Genomic DNA, 20,754 nt, shown 5'->3' with positions numbered 1-20,754 from the left:
CACAACTTCCAACAGGAAATATTTTCAGTTTGTGGGAATGTAACTCTTACCGAGTTACAATAGATTATTCATGCCCCATTTTTCATGTTTTATTATGGTTATCCAATTTAATATGGACAATTTAAAATTACCAGTTTTATAATTATGAAGTACTGAAGCAGTTTGATTATAGTCTTTGTTACTTCATTGATTATTAGTAACTGACTAGTGAATTTAAAGGATGTTTCAAATGGTAATGCTTCTTTTTAGCCTGTAGACAGACTTGTTTCTGTTAATATTTAATAGCTTTTATGGGGGAACAATTCCATCAGAACAGTTGAGTTTATCCACCTTTTTCATTTTGTTATATCAATGGTACATATAACTTGATTCACGAACATCATACTTTCAATTACTGGCATTTCCTGAACATATAAATACAGAGTTACATTCTTTGGATTCTGTAAATTTATTTTGTCAAATTTCCCAGAGAGAGCTAAAGGGTAAGAACACTACCCTTCTGTGTGCATTTTCAATGATTTTCATTATATTTTTTCTCCATAATCAGAGGTATAGGCAGGTCCCATGGAATACACACCAAAAGCCTCTCCATAGGATGACAGAAGCAATTCACATGTCTCATGATCTACCTGCAAAGAGCTGTATGAGGCTCAGGAAAAAAATGCCACAGCATTGTTGAAGGACACTAGTGACAGTCCACTCAGCTACAGAAGGACACTGGCTTTTGTCTCTTCCTCTTCTGTTAAGCAGGAATACTTTTTGCATCTCTTCCCATTCACTTCCTCATTTCCCAATAACGGATTAACATACTTCTTACAATGTTAAAAACCAGTCATTTCTACTGGTAAATGATGAATGTTTCTAAGTGTGGCCTAGCTGCTCATCCCAAGTTTTGGGATAGGCCACCACCGATTTTGTATTTCCATAAAGTTAGCACTGATGATAAGTGGAAGAACCAAATGCTGATCCTAAACTAAATTAGGCAGTCTGCAAATAAATAAAGGCTGACAGGGAGGCAGTGGGAATGCATGCTCTTGTGGAGTCAAATCCCTTTTTTTTAAATTTCAAGCTAAGAAACAGCCTTTTCTGATGACACTGAATTTCTTAAGAGGGGCATCAGGTACTTTGCTAGAAGATAATGCCACATATTATTAAGTGCTAACAATTTAGTGTAGTTTTATTAAAATATACAGTGTGTCATTCTTTTCAATGACACATTTATTTCTTTTAAATCCATATTTTACAAATCTGCAGCTTTCTTCCAGCTTATATCCTTCAAAAATAAACACGATTGCTTAACAATAAGTTACAAATAAGAAAATTCACATTCCTGCTCACCCACCTGTTCCTAGTGCATGTCATAGACAAGTATAACATGCACAAGAAACAGAGCTAGAATCACTGTGAAGCCTTCAAAGCCATCCCCTGAAAAATTTAGGAAAGGAACTCAATGTATGGGAAAATTTGGATTTTCATAGTTAATTTCAAATTTTTGACTTTATCCTTTGCTGATGTCAGATATGATGATGTCACAACAGCTGCTGGTGGTAGTGATTGACACCATACAGAAAAAGCTGTGTTCTGCTTTCATTCTAACAATACACACATAATTCCAGTCAAAACACATTTTTCTAATTTAACTGTAGATTTACTATAGCATTACAGAATTATGTACTTGTAAAAACACACATGTGGTGTCTGTATTGTGTAAAGTCTGTATTATTGCAGCTTTCCACATTAAAAATTGGTTTTGGTAACAAAAAATAAGTACACAAAATGTTATACAGAACCCAAGCTGTTTAGAAATACAATTACTCAAGCTTTTAAGTAAAGCACATCTTTAACATCTTTAAACATCTCTTTAATATATAGTCCAGAAGCCATTCCATCCTGAAGTTATATTTACCAAGCTGTCTTCAGCAGCCAATTATTTCCCTTTGTTTTGGCTAGGCAAGGAAAGATGTACTCCAAATATATGAAACAGTGTTTTACATGCTTTCTGTATGATGTTTATAGAAATCTTAGTAGTTAATAAAAATTACAAAGAATAAAAAATTAAATTCATTATTCATACTCAAAGTTTAGTTAAGCATTTTATTTCAAAATGTTTGGGGAATGGTATAGATGAGAGTTATATGTAACAACTTTTCTAAGATGCTACATGCTTAGTTGAGTATTTCCTTCTAAATAGTTGACAGTAGCATCTTCTGAGAATTTAGAGAGGCATTTCTTGGAGATGCATGGACAGGGGAAAAGGAGAAAAGAGGCCATATCTGAACAACAATCCTTACATGTTTGCAATGTAGACACATTTGTGCTTCTCAATTGCTGCTATGTCATGCTCCAGTTGTTTCAGCTTTAATTCCAGCTCTTCTTTATGCATCTGCTTGTACCTGGTGTCTGTTACTATTGGAAGACCTTGATATGCACGATTTATTTCCTCCCAGTTCTTTTTCAGTGCCTGGTGCCATTACATGAAAAGGAAATATATGAGAAAAAGTAAGAACAATATGTACATAAACTACTTTTTTTTTCAATTTATATTACATATGCTAAGTGTTACTGGAATGTAAAAATAATAGATAAGTACATGAATAATGTGTAGTCATCTTAATTGGACCAAATCAATTAAATCCTTAAGAGTTATGATACTTGGAACTCCAGTGATATTCAGCAAAATTCAGCAAAGTTTCAGGCCATGTCACCACCAGCTTAATTTTCTGTAATTGAGACTTTGTTCAGACCATGGTCACCAAACTGACACTTTAACTTCTATAAACTACTTTGAAAAAATACTGAGTAATTGCACTCCCCTTCTAATCTGCAATTACAGTAACAACTATGGGCAATTTTTTTATCATTTGGAGTAAAAACCCCAACTGTCATTGACCCTATCAACAATAATTTCAATAACTACTACTTTCTTGCATGCTGCTGTGCAAAGAATTACCTTTCTAGATAGACCATATCCTCTATATATAAAACCTTGAGAGTAAAATTCTACATTAAAAAATTAAAAGTGCTATAATCAAAACTTATTCATAGAGACGCAGAGACACCACAGACAACACTTTTATCCACCAATATACACTAAAAGGAACCAGACAGTGGTAGAAAAATAAAATTTACATCTTGTCTTTATATCTTTCTTCCAATTACCGCAACCATTGCTCTTCCTTTCTCTCCTCAAAAATATAATCAAAATCTACACATTCTATCCACATGTATGTGAGGATTTAGTAGAGTTTACCCAGTGCATCAAACGCTCCCAAGAAAACTATATGGGTGAACTTAACAATCACAACTAATAAGGAACTGAAAGAGCAATCAGAAAATAACATGCCTCTTGGTGAGAAAACAGCTCTCCAAAATGTTTATGGCTCTCAGTTCTGCCACCTTAGAGGATATCAAAATGTATCTTCACAAATAAAGAAGTGAAATTACTCTCTTGGGAACCAAAGTTTTCAGCTCTTCTCCCTAACCAAAACTGGATTCAATTGGCACACTGATTTTATGGCACACTGTGATTTCCGAACTCATGTCCTCCATTATTATTAAACATTTTTCTCACAGTCTGGCTAACTGATTAACATACTGAAGTTAAAGTTAGAGGGTTTATTTTTATATATATTTAGCTTTGAAGACTGTTGTTTCTACTTCAGAACTCAAAGGCTCTTGTGCTTAAAAACTTGTCTTTTGTTGACTCTATAAATTGATTTAGGAAAAAAAATGAACTCTCCTGACAACACTAAGAAAAATCTAATCTTTATTATGAACTAATATTTTAACAATTCAAATCAAAGTATTTATTGCATGGCAATTCATGATTTTTGCATATTCATATTAAGCATCTAAGTGTTGTTCATAAAGGTCATTATAACAATCTTCATAAGCTTAAAAACTTTACTGCTGCATGTGAAACTTAGAGCAACAAGGATATTTACCTACTGTCTGGTAATGGTTCTTGTTTTTGCTATCCAAGGCTGTAAAGTACTTTGGTAGGTTTCATAGTCTACCAGGCATCAGGTACAGTTTACAAATATATAGGCATAAAAATAAATCTCATCTTTTCAAAAACTTTCATTAAAAAGTCATTCATTGATTCTTTAAACAATTCTTATTTGTGTACATTAGTAAGAACTGGCTTGGAAATAATTGAAAACACTGAATTTTAAAACATTATAGCATACATTCATAAAAATTGCTCTATCCCTACAAAGTGGAGAGATCAAAAGCAGATCATGACTCTATAAAAATCTCCTTCACAGCTCCTCCAACAATGTAATTTTCTGACTACTATTCCTACTGCTAGATCACAAACTGAATATCCAACTCTATATATGGAATTCTAATACATGCTGGATTAGTGAGAAATATGTACTGCATTTATCAACATTCTCTTTTATTATCATAAAATCCCAACCAAAGTAAGCACAATGAAGAGTTCAAAAAATGTTGGCACAAATTACTTCCCTTTATTTTTGTAAGGTCATGAGGCTTGCTTTTGGTCTCAGGCAGCCATTGCCACGTATTCTTTCAAATCAGACAGTGCACATGTGCTCACTAGCAATGTCAATTATTTTAAAGGACAGAAGTTCCCATATGTCTACAGCTGAGCACTGGGTAGAAGCCACATACCCTAGGGACACTAATTCCTCCTGACAATATAAATGCAGAAATAAGCCCATGGAAAGGTAAATGTTTTTGAAAAAAAAATTAAAAGAAATACTGAGTTAATAAAAACAATCTAAAAAAATTAAAAATGAAAAAAATATTCCAGTACATTCCTCTATTTGAAAAATATAGAACATCATTTTAATCAAACTAAATGCAGAATGGTGAACAGCTGAACTCACATGCCTTTTTTGCACATATATTTTTGCTGCATTGTTAACTTGTTGGACCATCAGCTTGTCCTATGCCTTTCTCACCATAAAAATATGTTTTGTTCTTTATATTGCTGTCAGTGCAATACCCTCACCTCTCTCCCATACTCCTTCCTAGCTTCTACTGCCTGTTGTATATGCAAAAGACCTCTGTGCTGGACATTTCAGACCTTGCCAATTAACCAGTTTGCCTTTCAGACAGGCAAGTTAGACATTGTTTTCTCTCTAGATATTTTTTGGTGGGCATTTAGCATCTTTGAGCTGTCCATCTATCTATTAATTTGTTTCAGGTGAATGCTAAGATCAAGTTATTAAGGGACAGACTGATATACAGACATCACAGACATATAAGCTTCATTTTCATAGGAAATTTGTCTAAAAAGTGGTCAAGAAAAATTCCAGTTCTAGGTCAGATACTGGATATCTGTTTTATGCTCAACTTCTTTTATACTATAAATTCTCTTTTAAAAGTCTTGTGCAATAAAAACTGTATGAACAACTTGACAAAATACAAAATTTTCAGTCATAGTTCTATGACTATACTGCATTTTAATTCTGGGGTTTTTTGCCACATTTTAAAGCAAGTCACTATGCTTTAATCAGTGAGGTCACAATGTGAAGACAGAAACTGCCAGTAAAAGAAGCAATATTCTGCATTAGGAAAAAAAAATTTCTCCATTAATAAGTGTCACTAAATCCATATTAGTGATTTTCTGCTCTTTGAAGTTTCACTGAAATTTCAACTCATTAATGTGAATAAGATCCAAACGGAATTGAAAACTATTAAAACTGTAGCTAAATAAGTTCCTTTCAGTTGTATACAACTGTTCTACAGCTCCATCTAGTGAAAAAGTAGCCAACTGATTCATTTCACTTAAAAAACCAAAAACCAAAACCAAAAAATTTACTATTTATATGGACCTACATTACTGCATTTAATCTTTTGGACATTATACTAATTAAACTAAATCAGAATATGCACCTTCAGAATATCTGTCCTTTCTTCTTCAGATAGTACTTTCATAGCTTTCTTCTTGAGTTGCTCCAAAACATTGGCTTGGTATTCTTCCTCCTCTCTCTTCATTTCTTCATTTCTCTGTATCACATATTTTGGTAAAACGCCATAATTCTATAAGGAGAAGGAAGAAATTCCTTATATGTGCTTTTAAGAAGGAAACAAAGAGATACTTGTCATCCATCCATTTGCAAAAATAGCTTGAAATGACAATTTGTGCTACTGAGCACTAAAATCCTAAGTCACCACGTTCTTAAAATTGTCAAACATGATAATCTTTTTAGCTTGAGAAAAACATATAAATAATTCCCTTTAATTTATTTTCACAACTTTAGAAGACAACAGAATCCAGAATCCAAAATGTCTATTCATAAGAAGAGATGGCTGAGCAAGGAGTTTGAAACCTGCTCATGATAGTGAGCTATTTCACATTTTTATACAGTGTCAGCTTCTATGATTGGAAACATTCCTTAGAGAATGTCTTTGAAAGGCCTTCCTGTATCCTGATTTTTGCTGAACATTGCAACATACAAGAACACATACATGAAAATTGGACTAATTAAGAAGGATAAACTATCCCACACTGATGTGTTTCAGTGAAGAAAAAAATAACTTCTGAATATCCCAGACATTCTTGGGGAAACACACCTATTTTGCCTTAACCTTTGAAAATGAAGCTCCTCTAGCCAAAAGATATCAGAATCTACCTTCTTTCTACTAAATGCAAAATTATTCACTAATCTTTTAGTGTCAGGTAGCACCATGACTAGTATTGTTTATATACATTTTTAGCCATGGAAAAGTACTGCAAGGCCTTCAGGTTCTTTTTGGCATCTTTTCTGTCATGAGTTTTGTCATCTCTTAATGCTCTGTCATGGGTTACATGTTTAGATAAGCCAGACTCTTGACAGATCTTGTTTTCCTGGGCAAGGGATGGACTGTTCCTGTGGACAGAGGAGGTTCTCCTTAATAGCATGTCAGCTCTCCCAAGGTCTTTGCTTTCCAGAGCTGTCTCCCATGGGTTACCCTCAATAGGCTGCTGTTTGCTTTCCTGAGCAGTCAGTGCCCACCTGGCTCCCTGAACAGGAGGGGTCTGCAACTGCCACATGGTCTGTGCCTCCCAGACTACAGCTGATTATCACACCCCTGAGCAATTCTTCCTGGTTTGTAAGCAGCAGAAGAGCATGATCATTGATTGGCTCATGCACCATCTGTGAAGAAAGATGTTGCTGGCATACTTCAGGAAACTTTTTTGATTGCTTTCATGCCATTGTGTTTGTTATCCTTTCAGCAGCTTTCAAGGAGAGTGAAGTCTTCCATAAGAAGCTACTTTGTGACCTGAAGATTTCCTCAAGTTGCTTAAAGAGATTTTCATCCAGCTCCTCACCTTTTTGGGTGCTCCATTAAAAACACACTTTTGACAGTTGCTGGCCTTTCCTCTGATTCTGACCCACAGGCTCAACCAGCCTGTTGCCAATTTCGTAGAAGAACTCCATATATTTGAACAGCTCCTTCATTCAAAGAGCAACCCTCCTTCTCTTCTTCCCTGCCTGTCTTTTCTGAGCAGCAAACATTCATTCATCACAGAGTTCCATGTCTCCCCATTATACGCTCCCTGGGTTCCCAATGCAAGACATATGCCATTGCCTTAGAACAATCATTCTGCAAATTTTTTTGGCTGACAGCATAAGCAAATGAGAACAGAGCAAAGCAAGGCACAAATCTAGTGCCAGTGATTTCTTCTCCATGAATTCAAGAGATCTAACACAAACAGCCATGGTATCTATGCAACAGTGAAACTAAAATAGGCATTATGAATAGTGTTTCCAATATAATTTAATAAAACATACCTTTTTGTTAATGTATTTTGGAAAAAGTCCTGAAGGTTCAAGGAGATATTTATCTCCCTGTCTTGTATCAACACAAAAATGTCGAGGCTTTTTAGGCTCCCCTGTCATAACAGCAAGTGCATTTTTACTTATAAAATTCTTTTTAGTGCGAGTAACTGGGTGGTATGTCCTGGGTGGCACTGATAATGGGAGCAATTTTTTACCATCCTCTTCTTTTTTTTCTGTGAATAGAACATGTAAACATTCTCAGCAATAAATTTGAAGAGGTTTGCTGTTTCATATTATTACACTTTTCAAAAGGGAAAAACTATGTACAGAATTACATAAAAATAGAACCCAACAGTATCTACAATGAAAGAACTGCCTGTCAATGAACTGTGAGGTATGTTTGCTTGGCCTAACAGAAGTTTCATAACCTAGGAAATACTATGGTGTTTCAGATGGGTTTTCCTAATTTGTCACTCATTTTCTCTTAACTGCAGTGGTAGTTTTTTCAAATGTAATTATAACTACTTTTAGTAGAGGTGCTCACTATCAGAGCCCTTGGGCAATAATGGTCCTGACCGGTCTCACCTGGGGCATCCACCCCACCCCCTTGGGCTCAGGAGCCCCATCTCACCTGTCAATACCTGGATGAGCTCTCCCAGCCATGTCTGCCCCAGTCCTGCTCCTGATGGGCTGTATGGAATCAGTGAATGGACCCCAGTCCTGCTCCTGAGGAGCTGTATGGAATCAGTGAATGGACCCCAGTCCAGCTCCTGAGGAGCTGTATGGAGTCAGTGCAGGGACCCCAGTCCTGCTCCTGATGGGCTGTATGGAGTCAGGGGAGGGACCCCAGTCCTGCTCCTGAGGAGTTGTATGGAGTCAGTGAATGGACCCCAGTCCTGCTCCTGAGGAGCTGTATGGGGTCAGTGCAGGGACCCCAGTCCTGCTCCTGGATGGGCTGTATGGAGTCAGTGCAGGGACCCCAGTCCTGCTCCTGAGGAGCTGTATGGAGTCAGTGCAGGGACCCCAGTCCTGCTCCTGAGGAGCTGTATGGAGTCAGGGGAGGGACCCCAGTCCTGCTCCTGAGGAGCTGTATGGAGTCAGTGCAGGGACCCCAGTCCTGCTCCTGAGGAGCTGTATGGAGTCAGTGAATGGACCCCAGTCCTGCTCCTGAGGAGCTGTATGGGGTCAGTGCAGGGACCCCAGTCCTGCTCCTGAGGAGCTGTATGGAGTCAGTGCAGGGACCCCAGTCCTGCTCCTGAGGAGCTGTATGGAGTCAGTGAATGGACCCCAGTCCTGCTCCTGAGGAGCTGTATGGAGTCAGTGCAGGGACCCCAGTCCTGCTCCTGGATGGGCTGTATGGAGTCAGTGAATGGACCCCAGTCCTGCTCCTGAGGAGCTGTATGGAGTCAGTGCAGGGACCCCAGTCCTGCTCCTGAGGAGCTGTATGGGGTCAGTGCAGGGACCTGGCCTGTAACTCAATTTTGCCAGATGGTCAGTGGGACACACTGACAGGACAGACTTTGCTCCCCACCCTGCTCTGCTGGCCTGCCTGACATAGTGGGACTGCACTCTCTTGCTGAGGTCTTTGCCCAGTGTGCATGGTGGATACCCTCAAAGTCTGACACATCTCTCCTTAGGGAAGAGCCCTGCTCTTGCTGCTTCCTAATCCTTGTAAACAACTTCTCATAGTCCTTTCTCCAGAGAATGTAGACTCTCTTCCATTTCAGTGTAATCTTTTCTCCAAGGCACCAACAGAAATTCAGCAGTATCCTAAATAGTCTCACTTATAGTAAGCAATTAAGAATAATTATTTCCCATCATATTTCCCACTAGACGTAACTCTAATTCATTATCACTACCAGAAATAATGATTTGATCCAAGTCATCTGAGTTCATGCTCTTCTTTGGCAGTAAGTAAGTGTAATGTCACAAGTGACAAAGCCCATTCCTACAACAGCTGTGTCCTGATACTGACCCCACAACAATACAGGTACTGACTCCAACAACAATAGGGGTCCTGGTACTGACCCCACAAACCAGTACTTCTGTTTTTACAACCCAATAGTTGCCCAGAACATAGTACTGTAGGACAGGAAGATATAACTCTCTACTCTAAAAAATACATTACACTGCATATATTTTCTGTCTGCACTTACTTGGTGCTAGCTTGGGCTCCTTGGAACGTTTCTGCAGAAAATCATTTGGAGATGGCACTGCAACTTTTGCTGGCCCCATAGTTTTGCACTGAGATTTATTTTTGTCTGCTTCATGTTTCACAAGTTCTCTAAGTTTGGATAGATACCTTAGAGGTTAAAAAATATCCATAAAGAAGGGTCAGAAAATGTTCTTCAAAGAATATACTTTTTGCAGTAGCTCATGGCAAAAGCCTACTCTGTTTTGTTTTGTACTCTCTCCCAAATAAATACCATCATTCACACAGCCTCCATGCTAAGGCTAAATCTAGCAGTGCACTGATAAATCAGCTTTCTGGTTCTGAAGCTAGCTTGCTTCTTCCTTCTGCTCTTGTGTCTCTGAGGTCAGGATTATCACACTTGGGGAAATAAATACCAAATATGTATGCTGAACACAGACATTCTGAATTCCAACAAAACCTTAATTTTGTAAATAAACTTGAGTATTGCTTGCATGAATTCCTTATGCAATGATGTGATTCTTGGGGTGTCCTGTGCAGGGCCAGGAGTTGGACTCAGTGATCCTAATGGCCCCCCTTCCAACTCAGCACTATCTATGATTCTATGATTTATGCTTGAGAAAAGATGTCAAATGCAGTCAAGAATTGTACAGGATGTCCTTGATCATCAGTTTTCCTTATTAGTGTCCACTGTATCACTGTCTCAGTGTTCCAGCTGAACCATCTGTTACAGACACTTATGAGAGATGAGGGGGTGACTGCTCTGAAATAGCACAGCACACTGCAGATTCCTTATGTTACACAGACAGGAGCTGTGATCCTCTACAATGGTAACCAGGGGTGGGTCTGGCACTCAAACAGCTGATGTGAAAATCAGGGAGGGCTCAGACATGAAAAGCTGTATGAACATGGTATGCACACACTGCTGTTTTGATCTAATGTTGCATATGGCATGATAACTTCTGCTTTAATCAAAATCTCCAAAAGCAGCCAAATGCTGATCATTAGCTGATTGGCAACATCTTGCCTCTATCTGAAGGACTGAGCTGCCACAGATGTTTGCCTGAGGAAGCAGAACTCCCTGCTCCTGAAGTGAAGGCTCCCTCACTGTACTTTTATCATCTGCCCATCTTTAGAAAACATATCATGTGTGGCAGACAAAAGCTTATGAAAAATTGTGCTTCTTTTACAGAAAAAAACGTGTTTGTGAGAAAAACAATGTCATGTTTTCAAGTAAGGATAAAAAAGAACAAAAAAAGATTACATATAGTGCAGTCCACTCTATGGAAATAGTGAAATAGGAAGAAAGAAACGATGTAATCCTGGGTCACTGAACATGTATCACAGCAGCAACACTGATAAAAGCTCTTGTCCATGAGCTGCAAATGTCCCATGAATGTATTTGTACTTGATCATAACATTAGAACATGTCAGAGGACTTCATCAAAATTGTGGACTTATTTTGTTTTTTGGCAATTTGGTCTCCAAAATCAGAGAGAGGATTATCTGCATAAGATCATATATACTTCCTGAAATACTTCTAATTATAAGGAATAAAGGTTTTTTTCTTTTCATGTTAAATTTATGGCAAACAGCTATAGACACTGCACAAAGCCACCAAATTGATAAATAACAGTATTCTTCACCATTTTCTAGAAGTGGCATCATGAGCACAGGGGAGTGAAAGGCACTGGCTTTATGCAAATTTTGACCTAGTGAGGTGCACAGTCTTGGAATGAGAAAATGCATGAGAAGACACTGAGTTTCTTACATACTGGCATGAGGTGAAGCCATCATTTGTAGACAGCTATAGACACCTTTGGGCAAAGAGATGGGGGATCTTTTATCTTTTCAGTGACCTTCCAGATCAAGGAAGTGGCTCAATATCACAGGGTTAGAGAGGGTTGCAAGGAAAATACCATGGTTATGAGCAACTCAGAATCTAATCTGCTCATCATTCAGCAAGGGAAAAAGAGACAATACATCTGTAAGAAGACAGAAGATGATACCTATTCCTTAAGTGTCAACTTGAGATATCAAAGCCGGGGAAAATGAGGATGCTTGCTGTGGTTTCATAAGCAGTAGCAGTCAGTTGAGAGTGAAATACATATGATTTCATTTGGGAAAAAAACCCATACAAAAAAAGTAGATTTTGTATGCATTAGTTAAAACTGGTCAAATCATGCTATTAACCAGGTTCGATAGTCCTGTTACCAGCTGAATATTTGACACATTGTGAACCTAAGCTGCAAGTGTGGTGACAATAGAAGTCAATGGGATCAGAAGGGGATTTAGTCAGATTATATCTAAGCCAAGGAATCTCTTGCCTAAACTGAACCTAATGGTCATGGAGTATCCAAATCTCTGAACGGTATTAAGGCAGGAATGGATTTAGTGTTCATGCCTCAACATATTGTCCTTTCACCTTCCTCTGTCTTCAAAAGTATCTGCTCAAAACTATATCCATTCACAATGAAAATAAACAAAATTTAAAGACCTACTTTTACATGGGAAAGATTCAGAACTAGGAATCTCACAAGTCTGAACCTTTAACCTGAAACAGGATAACTATCTTTCTTCTAATGAGTGTCACTGATACATCTGCTTGTTCTAAAGCTATTGAGTTACAACCTACCCTTTCGCTAAAGATGTTAAGCATAACAGCCTTTTATATAAATAGGGACTTGAAAAAAAACAACACGTCTGCATAGCTCTTGGCAAAAGGCCTTTTCTTACATTTTTAAGGCAAGAGGTAAGAAAAGGAAGCAAAAGAAACAATGTCAGAGGATACAGCTGAAATATGGTAAGCATGGAAACTGGAAAGCCCACCTTTTCAGCTGCTCACTAAGTGCAAATAACAAAGATGTCATGTAATTCCTGAACACAGAAGGGGTGCTTTGTAAATTATGAACTAACAAGATGTCACTGAAGACACCAAACTTAAATCATCACTTCTTGGAGCAGACTGTAAACCCTCAGATCACAGAATCAATTAGGCTGATAAAGACCTCTGAATTATCAAGTCCAACATCATCTTGTCAACTAGACTAAACACCACATCCAGTATTTCCTTAAACATCTCCAGGGACAGGGACTCCACCACCTTCCCGGGCAGCCCACTCCAGCACCTGATCACCATTCTTGAGAAAAATCTCTTCCTAATGTCCAATCTAAACCTGCCCTGGTGCAGCTGAGGCCATGCCCTCTTGTCCGGTCGCTAACTGCCTAGGAAAAAAGTCCAACCCCCCCCGGCTACACCCTCCTTTTAAGCAGTTGTAGAGAGAGAGAGAGATAAAATCACCCCTGAGCCTCCTTCTCTCCAGCTAAACATCCCCAGCTCCCTCAGCTGCTCCTCATCGGACTCGTGCTCCAGACCCTTCCCCAGGTTCGCTGCCCTTCTCTGGACACACTCCAGTACCTCACTGCCCTTCCTAATGCTAGTGATTCCTTAGGAGGCGGAGTAACTATGCAAAAACTAGTTTGTTTGGGGGTTTTTAAAACCTGTTACCCGTTAGATGCGTTGCCTTGCCAGGAGCAGCCACCCTTGCCCGCAAGCAGCTCTGTGACACCCACATACCCGTCAGATTTGGCGGGCGGCTTCGGCTGGGGCGGCGACTCACAGGCGCCCTCCGGGGCGCTCTGCGTGGCCATGCTGCCGCCGCGGCAGCCCGGGACAGGGGAGCGCTCGCCTGCTTGCGGGGCTCTGGACGCGGGGTACCCACCCCGCTGGGGGGTTCGGACCGGGGAAGCGCCGCCTCGCCGAGGGGCTCGGGGCTCGGGGCGGGCCGGCGGCTGTTGTCGGTTACCGGGGAAACCGCCGGGGAACGGCGCCATGAGGGGCGGGGCCACCCCCGCCACCCGCTCCGGCGCCCGGCGCGGAACGGCCGCGCAGGCGCAGCTGCTGCCGGCACCGCGCGGCGCGGGGGGAGGCGGGGCGGGGAGGGCCGTTGGACTGCGCGTGCGCGCACCTGTGGCAGCGGTAACCCCCGCCCCCGCCGGTACGTGCGCGCGCCGCGCTGAGGGCGCCGGGGGGCGGGGGTGGAACCCGGCCGGGAGCAGGGGAACGGGGGTGGAACCCGGCCGGGAGCGGGGGAACGGGGGTGGAACCCGGCCGGGAGCAGGGGAACGGGGGTGGAACCTAGTCGGGACCAGGGGAATGGGGGTGGAACCCGGCCGGGACCAGGGGAATGGGGGTGGAACCCAGCCCGGACGAGGGGAATGGGCCGGACAGGACAGGACAGGGCAGGGCAGGGCAGGGAGAGCGCAGGTGGCAGCCCGCAGCCTGGGGGGACAGTGCCAGCCGGCCGACTGGGTGGGTAGGTGAGTGAGGTCCGGTCCGTCCGCCTCCCTCCCTCCTCGTCCTCCCTCCTCGTCCTCCCTCCTCCCATCCGCGCTTTGACTCCTTCAGGGAGCCGCTGCGGGAGCTTGGTGCGGGGGCTGGTCTTGTGTCTATGCAAGTAGGAAGGCCCAGTTTTCACTAGAGCACCTGTCACCCGCAGTGGTTGTTAAAATTGTGGGTCACGCCTAAAGATATATCGGTGCTGTCTATGTGGAGCTGAATAGCCAAAGCAAAACGTTACTGGAGGTATGGGTGTAAGCTCTGCCGCAACAACCCCACCCTTTTGGCGTGGAGTTTGTATCTAAAGTGGGGTGGGTGGATCATTTGGCTGCTTCTACTGTTGAAGTTTTGCCAGTGGACAAAAATTAATTTCAAAAAATGGGTTGCTTTCAATGCTTGCGGTCTTCTATGTACATGTATTTATATGGGTGAGTGCAAAACTCAAGTTGATTTTAAACTATCTATGGCCAAAATTCATAAGGCAGCCCAGATGTTACACCCATTATCTGAGTAATGCACACCAACTGACTGCAGCTCAAAGTTAACGTGAAGTGGAGCAGGCCATGGCAGGCTTGGCATGGTTTGTGTGGTTCTCACTCCCTTAGTTCACACACACAATGCTTGAAGTGATTCTTATGTTCAAGAAATAAAGTCACTAAAATCTACTGGTTTTGGGTTTATTTACTCCTGAATATAACTTTTTTACATCATGCAAGTTTAATATGAAGATCTCTTTCTGTCCCTAAAAAAAAATAAAAATACATATTTTTATATGCACCAGAGCGCTTACTATTGCAATACACTTTTAGAGCAATACTGGATATTACAATTACTCTTTGCAGTTTGTTTTTACTTTTATTAAGGGTTTATAAAGATTTCTAAAACTCTTTTTTTATTAAAGATTTATAAAACCCTTATATTGCATTTACACAGGATGCTCCCCTTATACTTTACAAGGATTGAAGAAAAAACCTGGATAGCATTATATGCCCATCTCTGCTCTGATCTTTGCCTTGTAATTACAGCATATCCTCCAGGTCACAACACTGGGTGCAGACACAGAGATTTACTGTTTGCAAACTCAACTCTGCATAGTAGTGAGCAAATGCTCTTCCCCCTGCCCCCCTCACAGTTTTAGGGAGATTTTGAGTCTTTTCCCTTTTGCTCTAAATATTGCAGACAAATCATGTGCTCCAATTAGTGCTGATATTAGTGTTTATTTCTCTAAGTAAAAAGCACAATGTTGGGAGTCTCTTACTTTGTTGGAAATCCATCCTTCTTAGTTACTTTTTTGTTAGAGAGTCCTCATGATTTCTCTCTGTCTGTCTCTTTCTCCTCCTCTTTCCATTCCCAAATTACATTCAATACAATTCCAGTATAGGAGTTCTTCAAAAATCCCTTGCTTGGTTTCCATCCCTTCAGAAGAGATTTCAATGCAACTCATCCAGCCTTGCTGTTGCACAGGACTGTGAGTTATCTGTGTATTTAAGTGAGTCTTGCATTTGCTTTTTTTAAAAACAAAGGATTAAAAATAATCAAAGTTTCCTTGGGAGGTGGGACAAATGCATATTTTGGTAACATTTTGATTACAAGAAGGTAACCTAGTTTATTGTTACTTATAAATGTGTAGTTAAAAGCAAGTCTTCTAGAAGAAAAACAAATTGTTTTTTAATTCCTATGAGCAATATTATTTGCGAACAGTATTGTAGTGTTAGGCTTGGATGTCTTTTTTTACCTTGAGGACATGGACTTTTTCATGTTGGGTTTGTCAGTGGAAACAAGCTGGAATTAAGCAGGAGGGGGAAATGAGTCTTACTCTGAAAAATACCTCCTTGGCACTGATGAGGTCATTGCTGGATTTATATTTGATCTCTTGTTCTGAATTTTATATCCTCGAGGGCTTTTTCTTAGATATTTGCTGAAGGACTAGTTACTGTTTGTTTTTTTGTTTTCTTTCTGAAGCAGTTAAGTGGATTGTCAAGTTGGAAAAAACCCACAATAACTCATCAGAAGATGTTTCCCGTTTTTCAATATCCGCCTTTAAGACTAATAACCCAAAACAGTCTTTCTAGCATGTGTTTAAAACTCACGTTTTCAAGACCTGTTGCATTTGCACAAATATGGAAGTCATGGTTCTCAAGTCATTCTCTTCTTGGAAAGAAAAATATTATCCTGATGGGACCTCCAGGTGCTGGGAAAACAACGACTGGGAGAATAGTGGGCCAGAAACTGGATTGCCCTGTCATAGACATAGATGATGATGTCCTTGAAACAACCTGGAACATGAGCGTGTCACAAAAACTGCAGGACGTGGGTTATGAGGAATTTCTAGAGGAGGAAGGAAAAGCCCTGTTGAAGTTCTCAGCATCTGGAAGTGTCATTTCCCTTAGTGGATCCAATCCAATGCATGCTGCTGGCATGCAGCACATCAAGAAGAATGGAATAATTGTGTATCTGGATGTGCCCACATCAGTCATTATGAGTAGGCTGAAATCAAAGCAGATGGATCGCATCGTGGGGCTGTCTCCTGGTGTTTCTCTCAAAGATGTGCTCCAGTTTAGGAAGCAGTTCTACAAAAGGTGGTTTGACATTCGTGTTCTTTGTGGTGGGGATGTTGCTGCAGAGGTCGTGGCAGAAAAGGTACTTGATGCTGTGAAGAGATACCAAGACTCAGAACTGGAAACTTTCATTTCAACAAGGTCTAGTAGGTCTGGAAGGAGTACAGAAGAAGACTCTAATAAATTCTATTTCAGTGATGTTGTTATTCAGGGCTTAGCCCTTGATGGGGGACTCTTTGTTCCTGAGAGAGGACTCCCAAAATTCACTGCTGAAGAATGGCAAGGTCTGATAGAAGCAACTTATGTTGAAAGAGCCCAGGTGATACTAGAAAGATGCATACATCCTGCTGATATTCCTGCTTCTAGGCTGGCAGAAATTGTTGAAACTGCTTATGGAGAAAACTTTAGTTGTTCTAAAGTTGCCCCAGTTAGGCATCTAGCAGGCAATCAGTTCCTTCTTGAGTTATTTCATGGACCAACAGCATCATTTAAAGATTTTGCATTACAGTTGATGCCACATTTATTTGCCTACTGCATTCCCAGAAGCTGCAATTACTTGATTCTGGTAGCTACTTCTGGGGACACGGGGAGTGCTGTTCTGGATGGCTTTAGTCGTCTCCATGACACTGACAAACAGAGAATTGCTCTGATGAATTTTTTTCCTGAGGATGGAGTAAGCCCAATTCAAAAATCACAAATGATTGGCTGTCAGAAGGAAAATGCTTGGTCAGTGGGTGTCAAATCAGATTTTGATTTTTGCCAGACAGCTATAAAGCAAATCTTTACTAATTCTGATTTTACTGGCTTTCTTACAGTAGAATATGGAACAGCTTTAGCTGCAGCAAACTCCATAAACTGGGCACGACTGCTTCCTCAGATAGTTTATCATGCCTCTGCGTACCTTGATCTCGTTCATCAGGGTATTATTTCTTTTGGAAGCCCTGTAGATATTTGCATTCCTACGGGAAACTTTGGCAACATCTTAGCTGCTTTCTATGCTAAAATGATGGGAATTCCTATCAGGAAATGTATTTGTGCTTCCAATGAAAACAATGTTTTGACTGAATTCATAAGAACAGGTGTTTATGATTTGAGGGGAAGAAAATTAATTTCCAGTTTTTCACCAGCGGTAGATATTTTGAAGTCCTCCAATCTTGAGCGATACTTACACCTGATTGCTAATGAAGATGGACAACTGGTGACACAATTATTTAATCAGCTGGAAAATCAAGGCCACTTCCAGCTGCAGAAAGATCTACTTGGAAAGCTTCAGCAGGACTTAGTGGCTGGCTGGTGCTCTGATGAGGACTGTCTGGCTGCCATTCACTCTGTGTACAGTACTACAGGATATATTTTGGATACACACACAGCTGTTGCTAAAGTAGTTGCAGATCGATTACAAGATAGAACTTGCCCAATTATTATTTCATCTACAGCTCATTATTCTAAGTTTGCACCTGCTATCTTGAGGGCCTTGAGGATTGCAGAAATAAATCAGAATCCATTAAGTCAGCTTCACTTGCTGAGTTCTTACAGCGCTCTGCCTCCAATCCACTGGGGCCTATTGGAGACCCTGAAAAAGACAGGAAATGGGGATCACCAGGTCTGTGCTGCTGATATGAGTGTGCTGATGTCCCATATAGAAACCTTAATTCAAAATCATTTTATGAAAGTTTTTTGAGCAACTGATCCAATGAACACAATTGCAATTCCTTCTTAACAAGCTGCATGCTTTATGAAAGCCATCATTCATCTGGCCTGTGTCCAGTCCACAGCACATCTCACAGTTTTATATTCAGTTGTCAAGTTTTCAACAGTATTTGTAAGTAACATGTGTGAGATTTCTAGTGGCAGTGAAAGGTTGTGAATCTAGAGTGTAAAAAACTGGAATACCACTTTGCAAATCATACACAGTAGAGATGCCAGCACTGCTGGCTCTCCTTGGCAGTGCTGAAGCATCCTCAATGGAAAGAGACAGATAATGAAGTCTGACCTTTCTGGAACTAATAGCTCTGGTTTTGCTGCAACAATGATGTGAACCTTTGGTCAGTGGATGTTTAATTAAACTTTAACTCATTTCACTTAGGGCACTGAAACATAATGATATAATGGTGTTCATATGTTACTAATGACAGTTGATTTCACTACAAAGATTAAAATACCCTTGTATTGTTAATCCTTGAACCATTGAATTTTGTGATCTATTACCTTCTTGTATAATGTTTTTTATGTATTGTGTTGCCAGTGTCTAAATATAAAATCTGGTAATTTTGTTTTTAATGCTTTTTTTTCACAAATATTTTCCTGTGTCAAATAGAATGCCTAATTAAATATTTTTAATATATTTGAGGTGTGCCTCTTTCTCAAACGTCTTGTAGTCTCTTTCCTAGACGTTTTTTATTTGAACTTTCAACTTTAAAATCCTTTTTTAGTACTATAGAAGAATCTGATAGTGGTAACAGCTGTCTTCTTAAATAAGAAACAGACTTCACTATTTATTTAGATATATTTTTTTTGTATTATGTTTTATCTTGGAGATCATATAGCTTTTCTTGTTCTAATTACTTATGTTTTCATACTTTTCTTAAGTTAATTTCCTTGATGTTCTATTCTATTTGAGCTTTGCATGAATTAATGTAAAAAAGAAGCTTCCCAAATTACTTGGCATCTCATCAAGGAAAGTGAAGGATGAATTCCAGTCTGATAGCATCAGAAGTGTTCATTATGTAACCCAAAATACATTTGTGTGGTTTTGCTAATGACAGGCACTTTGCTGTTTGTTTTTTTTTTTCTGAAGAAAAATTAGACTGGATTGTCCTAGGAGATCATGTGGTTGTGGACAAATGTATTCTACTAATTGAAGATTATATTTCACAAGGACATTGACTACATCTCATACTATGAGAAATGGTAAAATGATGTATTGAAAGGTTTAAGTGGCATGCAGTTAGAGGTAAAGAGCTAAGAGTCTTCAGATGTAAGGACATATAGCTATGGGAAGTTATGTTTCCCACTAAGATTCAAATAATCTGGTAATTGATAACCTTTTTTTGCTTCTTCAATAGGCAGCATTTCCTACATGTCAGGATTCACTTGAGGCTTTGAACTATTATCATATCTGACAGCTTCCTCTGTGTGCCTGCTTGTACTTTTTGCCACACTGGAAGTGAACAAGACACCATCTAGCAAACTGTTTTAAAGAATTGTCTTTTTTTCCAGCTGAAGGTAAAAGTCCCCAGCACGATATGCCTTTGCCACAGTGAATATGTATGGAGTGTTATTAAATGTAGCTGAGAACAGGGGTGTGATACAGTAGCTTTCTAGATTCCCCCATTCTTAGATACTTTTTTAGGACCATTGTAGTTCTTTGCTAAAACCTTTTTCACTATTTCTGCAGTAACTTTGAAAAATAACTTTTTGTTTTTATGGAATTGTGAACAGACCAGGTTGGAAGTGACCTGAATAAGTCATCTGGGCCAACCTTTTGTGACAAAGGGAGCCCAGATGAGATTATCTGGCATCCTCTCTGGTTATGTCATAAAAACTTCCAGCAATGGAGACTCTCCCACATCCCTGGGATATTGTTCCAGTGTTCTCACTGTAAAAATTTCTTTCTTATACAAAAATGAACCTCTCCTGGTGCAACCTTCTCCTCTGCCCCTTGTCATTTCCATATGGCTCCTTGTGAAGAGAGAACCTCCAATCTCTTCCTAACCACCACTGAAGTATTGGATAACTGTGCTGAAGTGCCCACTGAACCTCCTGTAGTATGAAAAGATCAGACTCCATGTCCTCATAGGGCAGGGGAATTTTCATCATTTTCCAAATACAACATGGAAAAGACCATGATTATGTAATTTTTAAAAAATCCAAGTCCTTACATAAGCACATTGCCAAGAAAGGAGCACTGCTTGTATCAGTGATGAGTGAGCATCCACCTTGTATTTCTCTGTTTCAATTTGATTC

General features: G+C 40.0%; 2 protein-coding genes across 7 annotated transcripts; one reads left to right on the top strand and one right to left on the bottom strand.

The window, feature by feature from the left end:
* Nucleotides 1–13,557, bottom strand: ENKUR (enkurin, TRPC channel interacting protein). The gene is made up of 5 exons (XM_059479600.1): nucleotides 13,400–13,557; nucleotides 9,896–10,041; nucleotides 7,752–7,972; nucleotides 5,869–6,015; nucleotides 1–2,461 (listed from the first exon to the last, which is right to left on the bottom strand). Exons 1-5 carry the CDS (start codon nucleotides 13,540–13,542, stop codon nucleotides 2,288–2,290), a joined length of 831 nt encoding a protein of 276 aa, XP_059335583.1. The 5' UTR covers nucleotides 13,543–13,557; the 3' UTR covers nucleotides 1–2,287.
* A 276-nt stretch (nucleotides 13,558–13,833) lies between these two features.
* On the top strand, nucleotides 13,834–19,132 carry THNSL1 (threonine synthase like 1). Of its 6 annotated transcripts, none has more exons than XM_059484094.1 (3): nucleotides 13,834–13,889; nucleotides 15,607–15,698; nucleotides 16,196–19,132. In XM_059484094.1, exon 3 carries the CDS (start codon nucleotides 16,244–16,246, stop codon nucleotides 18,467–18,469), a length of 2,226 nt encoding a protein of 741 aa, XP_059340077.1. In that variant the 5' UTR covers nucleotides 13,834–13,889; nucleotides 15,607–15,698; nucleotides 16,196–16,243; the 3' UTR covers nucleotides 18,470–19,132. The 6 variants fall into 6 exon arrangements, with proteins under 6 accessions (XP_059340077.1, XP_059340121.1, XP_059340086.1 ...); XM_059484103.1 differs by having other exon boundaries at nucleotides 13,874–13,889; nucleotides 16,193–19,132; XM_059484112.1 differs by having other exon boundaries at nucleotides 13,876–13,889; nucleotides 15,607–15,719.
* Nucleotides 19,133–20,754: the final 1,622 nt, after the last annotated feature.

This window comes from Ammospiza nelsoni, chromosome 1 (assembly GCF_027579445.1).
Source record: "Ammospiza nelsoni isolate bAmmNel1 chromosome 1, bAmmNel1.pri, whole genome shotgun sequence".
NCBI lineage: Eukaryota > Metazoa > Chordata > Aves > Passeriformes > Passerellidae > Ammospiza > Ammospiza nelsoni.
This window is presented reverse-complemented; position numbering and strand designations above follow the sequence as displayed.